Source organism: Lytechinus pictus, chromosome 2, assembly GCF_037042905.1.
Source record: "Lytechinus pictus isolate F3 Inbred chromosome 2, Lp3.0, whole genome shotgun sequence".
Classification (NCBI taxonomy): Eukaryota; Metazoa; Echinodermata; class Echinoidea; order Temnopleuroida; family Toxopneustidae; genus Lytechinus; species Lytechinus pictus.
Window position 1 is genome coordinate 10,535,383 of NC_087246.1, and position 9,490 is coordinate 10,544,872.

The following is a 9,490-nucleotide window of genomic DNA, read 5'->3' on the forward strand; positions in this document are numbered from 1 at the left end:
ATTATGATAGACTTTTGCACGTTTTGGGCGCATTTTGGGCGATTTTCATGCCAACTCGCATCACTTTGGACACTCATAGTTAAAAAATGAGCACATGGACCCCATATTTTTAACTTCCCTACACCTTTGATATGCATTCCTCTACAATTTAGCCGAATTTGATGAAAATGACATGGATTTTGAAAAAAGTGCAGCTTACAAAATACTTTTTTGATTTTTGAGTAGAATCCCCGGGGGGGGGGGGGGCCACTTACATTGACGAGTGGATACCATGCGCGACCAAAAAAACACGTAAAAAGGATGTCTTTTTCAAGATAGGGCACGTTACGTACGTAACGTGATAAGGGTGTCAGAAACACAAAAATAATGAAAAAAGGGTATCTATTTCGCTAGGAAAGCTACGTGTTTAGGGTCAAATTTGCGGGGATGATAAAACAAAATTAAAATGTTTTATAAAGGATGTCCTTTTTGCCCCAACACTACGTGTTTAGAGTCCGATTTGCGCGACTGAGGTGTGCAAGGTGGGGCCGTATAAACCAAATGGTGTAAAGGTAAAACCGACGACCGACGGACCCGTGACATAACAATAAAATATCGCTGTACTTGTTTAGGGGTTCATTTCAGGGAATACTAGCCAAGAGTATCGTTTTGTTTCCAATACTCGTTAAGGGTAGGGTTTCAGACGCCAATACTTGTTAAGGGGTGCATTTTCAGAATATGGAAAATACGTGTTTAGGGTGCTTTTCGAGACCCAATGGTCGCGCATGGTATCCACTCGTCAATGGAAGTGGCCCCCCCGGGGTAGAATCACGTCTTTGAAGATTTGTTTTTTCCGAGTTTTTGCACCATTCTTGCCAAATGAGGGCGCTGCTGACTCCAACTAGATATAGTTTTACCAAATAAAAGACTTTCTCTTACTTTGGTATACACTTTGTATATCTTGAAAATTTGATGAAGTTTGATGCGGTATCCACATAATTCTCTTGATTGCACAAGATTGCATATCATTCAAATACGGCGAGTTTGAAGACCCGTAGAAAAAAATTAAGCACTTGAACCTATATTATTTTTTGCATTTTCATAATGCATAGATACCAAAGTAACTCTCTGCAAAATTTGGTGAAAACGACATGGACTTCTTTTTTAACTGTGGAACGTCCTTAACTGAGCTATTTCAGACCAACATTGACCCCCCCTCAGATCTCGGCCGTTGATTGCGCGATCGCCGCGAAAATTTGCCCGCGCTTATAGCCGGATGTGAACTGCAAGAGTAGACTGTATAGTAAAATTATTAATTGCTTATATTTTTTTATTAATTAATAATGAAAATACGTACGCATATGAAATTTGCCCTAATTTTGTTTTTGTGTCATGTTTTTACCTTTAACTCAATTTATATAGATTGCTAATTTATGGTGAACATATATATTTTTACATTTGTAACAAAAAACTACAACAAAAATTGCAGAAAAATAATTAATTTCCAATGTATCTTATTGTTTTTTAATTCTCATGTATTTCTTTGCTTTTTCAAACCTTTTTTTAAATTATTTTTTATGAACTTTGTCGGGGACCCTTTTGCGATAATAAATAACATAAAATAAATTCATCTAAACCAACAAAAGTAAAATAATCATACATTTATGATTTTTGGTTGAAAAACACAATTTGCATTGACTTTGTACACGTAATCACGTTTTTGAGCAATTTTGGGACCGACATGCGCTTACAAAATATCGCGTAATTTCGGAAATGCGTACCCGGGCGTTGCAAATTTGGTTTAGAAAGATGCGCAAGGTTTGAAAGTAAAAAGTCAGCGAGCGGCGCGGTCAAAAAAATTTGCGCGGCGGCGTAGCGGCGTAGAGAGCGTGAAAGATTATATTTGGGGAGTTTCCCTTTCGCACGGTGTGATGACGTCATGGTAAATCGGAAATAACGTAAACAGTCGGCAGCTATCTGGGGTGGGATTGGGATGGATTCATATGTTGCCTGGATTGTGGCTGGATCTATTTTCTTCCCGTCTGTCTTTTCAACTATACGTAAATGTTTACCTTTATTGTTCCCAAAGAATAACATTGCCTCCGAAGCGTCCTGTGCAGCAATTGCATTAAGGTAGGTTACGCTGGTCTATTTTTTTCGTTTGAAGTTGCTTCTCTTCAGTCCCACTAACTTATCCCTCGGGCGAAGTTCGTGCAGGCTCCACTCCACTTCACTACCGCTAGGCGCTACACTACGCTCCACCTACCCGAACTTCGGGACGGTAAACTCGATCGGATATTCCGAGTGACAAAGGTGGGATCAAACACTGGTTTGTTGTAAAAATTAAAAAAAATATATAACGAGAAAGAAATATAGCTTAATTTCTTACTCTTCACCCTTATTTCATTTTCACTCCGTGTCCATCCTCCCGTCACCCATGGGCATGGCTACATCTCTGCCGCTGACTACATTACAGAATAATTGAAGCCAGGGGCCCGTTTCTCAACACCGTCATAAGTCTAACTTCTTGACTAAATCGGAGATAGTGAGCTACTTGTCCGCTAACCGTTTCACGAAGCCCTCTTTACCAAGATCGGGTACAACAACCTCACTGAATATTTATGACACCTCCGAACCTGTCATAACTTCTTTCTTAATGACGTAGTGGCGTCACATGCAAAAATGCCTCGAAATTGGAAAATTATGATCTTGCATAATCAGCCAAAGAAGTTAAAACTGCATTGCAAAACAAGTGGGCTATACCATTCAATATTGTAATATAAGCACAGAAACACTAAAAACTGTTCGTTAAATTGGCACAAAATTATTCATTTTTTAATAGTAAAATAATAATTGAATGGATAAAGATTCTGCCACATCAGGCCATTCATATTTGGACTCATATTCTTTGTTTTCAGACACTTTTCAACATTTTAATAAATTCTATCTACTTTTATGCATAGAATTTGTCAAGTTATTATCGGTGTCAAAAGATTTCTGTGTTGCAAGTGGTAAACATGGTTACATAATTATCAATCATTTTTAGACTTGCATGTAGACCCAAGTTGCTTCACACTGATGATAAATATGCTGGAATTAATAAGGATTTTAGTATTAAAAACAAATCTTTATTTATTTCACTCACTCTCTCAAACTATGTTTGTCTTTCTGCTCACCCACTCTGTGTACTAGATGTACATCCATAATTCAGGCCCTTCTTGCTGTAGCTGTTGGTTTCAATATTATCAGGGAAACTCATCAGGATGTTATTTTCAGCCGGTAAGTCAGATTGTTCATATAATCATACTGATAATTATCTACACTACAGGTACTCCCGTCAATCATCTGATCAGATGAGACTCCATCTAAGAAGACAACACTTGAAGTACCTATTACCTACCAAATAATTGTGTCACTGTGATTTGGGGTATGTCACACTCTAGATATCATGTAATATTTGGTTTGGGTATACTGCTTGAATACTGCCTGCTTGCTACAGCTTTGTCTTAGACACATTGCAAATGTGAATGTACTTTAGATATTTATATTGAGAATAAAAAAAAAATGGAAGTCAAGATAGGTAGGCCTATAAATGAGAGATCATGCAGAAGAAAGGGAACTGAGGAGGGATATATAAAACATACAATTTCCCAACAGAAGTTTTTATTACTTTCCCCAGGAAGTAAATATTCATATTGTACTGAATTGATATGAAATTGAACTCTTTCCTTCCTTTTTTTATATTTGATAGATGCTTACTAGTTGACATCTATTGCAGCTTTGGAGCACCATACATGATCTATGATGTTGGTGCTATGTATATTGTTCATCGAAAGGAAAGGAAGTTAAATGATGTCCCATTTAGAACGGCAGTATCATCATTCTTGAAGGAAAAGTGGGTACTAGTTGCCCATCACATTGGACTGGTGATCATTTTCTACCCTTTTGTTATGGTAAGGAGAAGTGGAATTATTTACCAGTAATAGATGCACAGATAATGATCATGAAAAATAATGGAAGCAAAAGTTGTGTTGCCCCCCCTCCCAAAAAAAAGAATCGCCCTATAATAACTAAGGAAACCATTCAAATTGTTTTTTGGTATGATATAAAGGGTTATACAGCACATAGAAAGTCAGGGAAATAGAGCACATATTCCAAATCTTGTTGTTTTCCCAGACCTACTATCATTTTTTTTAACAGTATGGAATTATTTATTAATTTGACCAAAAATGATGTATTCATCTGCCTTTTTCTTAATTCATTTGTATTTGTGTACTGTTGGTTCATCTTTTTATTGTAAGTAAAATTTGAACAATGTTTCAATCAGGATGCCTGAAAAGATTCTGTAATAAAAAAAAGAAAGGTACATGTTGTTAGATTTCAGAAATCATGTATTTTTATTTAAAAGAAACAAATTGATTCAATGTTTCATCAACATTTATTTTATAAATAGCCTACATACTGTGTGCTTTAAATCTATTATGTGGTTTTTAATTGTGCTCTTCTATGCATACTGCCCATTTTCTAGTTTTGTTACTTGACTTTTTTCTGTTTTCCATTTTTTATTCTCAATTTTTAGTACTTAACTCATTTCCTTGCAGAGCTGTACATAACAGGAGCCTGATGATTAGTATCCAAATACTGTAACTTAGTAGATTCTGAATTCATTAAATGACCATTAATTGAATCTTGTAGAGTTGTTTCATTTTGTTCTATAGTTTCTTCGCAATGGAAAGGGAGATTTCTTCATAGGTTGTTTCTTCCTGGCTGAGTTAAGCACCCCAGCAATCAACATCAGAATAATCCTTATCAAGGTATGTTTCATGTCACTTCTTCTATGTCAACCCCCTCTGTCTCATTGCATGAAGGTTACTATATTATGGTAACTTCCTGTGTGAACTTCCATGAAATAATTGATTGTAATTGGATGTTGAGCAATGTGTTACTATGGTGTTTACCACAGGATGATAAAAGTTACCATGATAGATTGATAGTACATTTTATGCAATGGGTCCAGTTTCTTCCCTACCCTTACAAATGGTGGCAAGTATGTCATGGTCAACCAAAGTGGAATCATTGACATTTTCATATTTTACCTTAGAACTGTGTTCATCTTCTTTGTTAAATCAAATACACGGATATTTATCCTGCTACTGAATATGTTGGGCAAGATATGGTATTATTACATGTATTTTAGTGTAAAGATAAAGGAAACGGCACTTTGCAAGTAACACTACCCTTTTCATGTGCTTCCTTTTGTCATTGTAAGGTAGTCATCTTAATGTTGGATATCAGCCATTTTCATTTGAATATTATCAGTTTGGTGTTGTAAGAATGCTGCAATTTAGATATCAACATAAATATTGATGACTCATTGACCTACGGGGATATGTTTAATTCATATTTTTATATTTGTCCTGTTTCACTGACTTTTTGATGATATAGAAATGATTTTTTCCCTGCTGATTTAAGCAATCGATTGTAATAAAGACATGGTGATCGTAGTCAGTAATGGTGGTGATGATGATTATAAAGTTAAGTATACAGAGGATAGTTGTATTACTCCCCTTATTCTCTTTAAAAGGGCTTTTATCTGATTAAATTGAAAGATACAAACAGATAAATTTATGACTTTCTGTTTACAATTTTTTTTATTTTCAGCTTAATTTGGGAGACACATTCTTCTTTAGGATCAACAACATAGCCTACTTAGTTAGTTTCTTCATCTGTAGGATTTTACTATTTCCATTCCTTTACTGGGCATACGCCATCAACAAGGGACTTTCTATTTATGAGACGTTATCATCCATGAGGGCGATATGTCACATTGGTTGTTCTGCCCTTTTTGCAATGCAGGTCATGTGGTTTTATAAATTCTTGAGAGTGGTCCTTCGTGACAAGAATGCGAGGGTTCTGGATCCTTTAAAACACAATGGAAATGGTATGCAAGAAAATAATGTGCCACTGGTAAGGAGTGAAGGCAAAGCTGATTAACATCAACATCAGGGGACCATTTTACTAAGCATTTAGTGATTTTCAGTTAGTGTTAAAAGCTACTGAAATCTGCAGATCTGATTGGTTGAGAGCATTTTTTTATAGTGAAAAGGGATTGCAAAGTTGTGGTGAGAAGGTGTGTGTCATTTATGCATAATGAAGAAATCTATTATCAATGTCTTATGTATTAAAATAAATTGGGATGAAATTTTGGCCGAAACTATGCCTCATGATCAGTTTCCACATGATGTTATACTACCTATGTAATTAGGAATCTTTGTCAAATAGGAATATGTGAGGCATCATGGTCTGGTAGTTATAACTCATCTCTCAATCTGAAGGACGTGGGTTCGGATACCAGCCATGGCATGTTTTACTTCAGTAAGAAATTTACCCACATTGTGCTGCATTCGACCCAGATGAGATGAATTAGGTTGGATACCTGGTAAGAAGAAATTCCTTGAATGCTTCATCACCTATCGGCATTGCAGCTAAAGCCGGGGTAATAATTGCAGTGCTTTGTATCCTCAGACAAGAAGCGCTTTATGAATCCACTTATTATTAATACTAATAATATAATTTTGAAAACTGAATCTTTTTTCACAACTAAAGCTAACTACAAATATGTATTATTGATCAATTTCAATCTGACTGTATCAGTTATTGTGTTTTTTAAACAAGTGTGGTAGAGATTACTTAGAAGTTTGTGTATCCCAGCTAATGTGAAAAGTTAAGCAAAAGTCAAATAGTTTAATCTCAGATTGCATCACCATATAGCTACATTCGATTTTCAATGGATATTGTTTTTTTTTGCAGAAACCGGAATTTAATAATTTGTGGAATAATTTATGTTACAACGGATACATAATGAGCCATGGATAAAGGTTTTGGCATGGATGATACTAATATCAAGATATCTGTAACTTAATATGCTCAACACACAAGTCAGAAAAAAAAAAACATTTGGCATGAAGCAATTAGGGTCTCTTTTTCAAATACCTTTTGAAGAACATGATTGTTTTCCAAGTCTCATCTTTACACTATACATGTATATAAAACGTGTTTTCATACCCCATAGGATAATGCAGCTCACCAGAAATATGCTTTATATTGCAATATCATTGTTTGATTCAAATTTCTGTATTTTATACCCAAAAGAATACTCCTACATTTGCGTTAATGTATTTGGGATTTTCCAACATGTGATTGTCCTTTTATGTCAGCAATAATTTGTGTTTTATACAGTTTTATTCTTTTCAGATTTTTTTGCATTTCACACTTTTATGACAGATAATATTATTCCTATGCAAAGTTATCTATTTCATATGTATTATCTTTTTATTACAATGAAAATTGTCTATTTGTTTTCTTGCAATATTTTCTTCAACTTTGTTGAGTAGGAAAATTTGATAATTATAGATTATTTGATGAGTTGCATTTATATGTACCGCATATTTGATCTTTTCATTCCATCAACTCATTTAATACTCTTTAGAGTTTAGAATTAAGATTATCTGTACTAGTTTAAGACGGATATGAATCAATATACCATGGGAGTCCAAAAAGCTTGACACCTCACAAATTCCCGGTTTAAGGAAAAAATATAAAATGAGCTCATATATGGCTGGCAAGAGTATCTTCTCCAGAAGTTTTTTTTTTACTCACACAGTAGTTAAGTTACAAACTTGGATGAAGGTTTAAAGTGAAGAGATATAAAGACTAAATTACTAATTAGAATCACAACTCAAATGTTATATTGTTTGTTGCATTCAAATCCTATCCATATATATATATATATATATATATATATATATATATATCATCAAAATCTGGTTTCATTCAAAGTTATTTCGTATACACATATATTATACATATTGGTTTGAGAAAGTATCATAGAGAATTATTCAACCGAGTTTAGACTGGCAAATACTATTTTTTTCTGAGATTCAGCATTGGCTCCATATAGTTTTCAACGTTTTTGCCGGGGGAGATCTGCACATGCTCAATAATTCATTTACCGTAGCTCCAAATAGTTTTTCCCAGGAAATTGAGGAATATATAGTGGAAAAATATATTTAGTCACATGAGCACCACGTGACTAATTAAGAAATAACTTTGAAACTAGATTTTATAAGTATAAGGCATTTCTTCTGTCTTTGATCTTGTCACTTGCACCTTCAATCATTATTTGACAGTAATAGGTGCATTATCTACCAGAATCAGTTTTTGTTAAAAAAATACCTGGTGCTTGTCCAATAACAAAGAAGATGATTTATATTAGGTATCTATTGGTATCAAGTTAATGTTTCACGAAAGTAAATTTTTATAAAAGAATGGAAAGAGAACTGACTGGCTTCCTATGGGGGCTGGTGCCCTTATTTGCTAGAGCTCCTGTGAGTACTGAGCTGACCGGGCTTGCCCCTTAAATTGTCGGTGAACGGGGCAGCAAGCACAAGGGCACCAGGCCCCACCAGGATGTAGCCGGGAATTTCAGTGGTGGTGATGCAGGATGGTACTTGCAGTGATTTAAGATTTCTATTTATATCTAAGTAACTGTAATGTACATGTATAAAATATTTGTATCCAAAGGAACTGTTGCTGCGCTAGCGCCATGAGCGTCTCTGGACGGTGTGTGCGCTCAATAAGATATCACTATTATTATTTTAATAAGTTCTGCAAGATGAAATATAGCTGTTTGTAAATGAAATCACATTATATTACACGTACCTATGCAAATGCCTAAGTGAGTACAACCACCCACTTGAAGAGTAAACATGCAATAACTAAGAGCTATGCACACTATATTGATCATGCAAGATTTCTAGCATTTTTTTATATTGAGATAATTTTTTTTTTCTTGAGGGGGAGGTGGTACTTTTATTCCAGAGACACGTTTCACAAAACCTTTGATTGAAATTAAGTCTTGCAAACCTTTGCTGTTACCTTAGTTGGTATAAATTTTCAAAATTACACTTTTTGTCACGCCTGCATAGCAGAGTGAGACTATAGGCGCCGCTTTTCCGATGGTGGAGGTGTTGTCAATATTGAAATCTTAACCAAGGTTAAGTTTTCAATGTTTTTTAAAACAGGGTTCCAAATTTTGTAACTATTTTGTGAATTTGATATAGGAGCAAATGTTTTACATGTAGATGCACATGGCATGAGACTCTTTGTATTATTAGTTTGTATTGAACTGTACATGAAATTAAAAAAAATCTTCTCAGGTACTGATATACATGTACATGTAGCATTCAGTAATTGTTTTATTTTAATCAGTAGAAGTTTATAAAACAAATCTAATTTAGCTCAGCACCAATGGTAGGGATAGTAATTTCCATACTTTCCTTTTCATTTCATTTCACTGTTTAGCATGGAAATGTGTGTTTTATACATGTGTTTGATATATTGAAATAGACATTTTATGTATTCTAAAATTTGGTTTGTGTGTGTGTTCATTGACTACATGCCTTTGAATGTATAAATTATTCAAAAGCTCTGGTTGGGGTAGTGTATAAGG

The 9,490-nt window shown here is 34.6% G+C and overlaps 1 protein-coding gene across 1 annotated transcript; it reads left to right on the top strand.

Moving 5' to 3' along the window:
• Nucleotides 1-1,886: 1,886 nt before the first annotated feature.
• On the top strand, nucleotides 1,887-8,405 carry LOC129254842 (TLC domain-containing protein 3A-like). The gene is made up of 5 exons (XM_054893379.2): nucleotides 1,887-2,112; nucleotides 3,172-3,258; nucleotides 3,731-3,932; nucleotides 4,698-4,793; nucleotides 5,641-8,405. Exons 1-5 carry the CDS (start codon nucleotides 1,973-1,975, stop codon nucleotides 5,971-5,973), a joined length of 858 nt encoding a protein of 285 aa, XP_054749354.2. The 5' UTR covers nucleotides 1,887-1,972; the 3' UTR covers nucleotides 5,974-8,405.
• Nucleotides 8,406-9,490: the final 1,085 nt, after the last annotated feature.

What these genes read in the sequence shown, in the direction of transcription:
- LOC129254842 (XM_054893379.2), top strand. Translation starts at nt 1,973, where the DNA reads ATGGATTCATATGTTGCCTGGATTGTGGCTGGATCTATTTTCTTCCCG. An exon ending in TGTGCAGCAATTGCATTAAG is followed by an intron (nt 2,113 to 3,171) that starts GTAGGTTACGCT and finishes TCTGTGTACTAG; the next exon opens with ATGTACATCCATAATTCAGG. An exon ending in TTTTCTACCCTTTTGTTATG is followed by an intron (nt 3,933 to 4,697) that starts GTAAGGAGAAGT and finishes TTTGTTCTATAG; the next exon opens with TTTCTTCGCAATGGAAAGGG.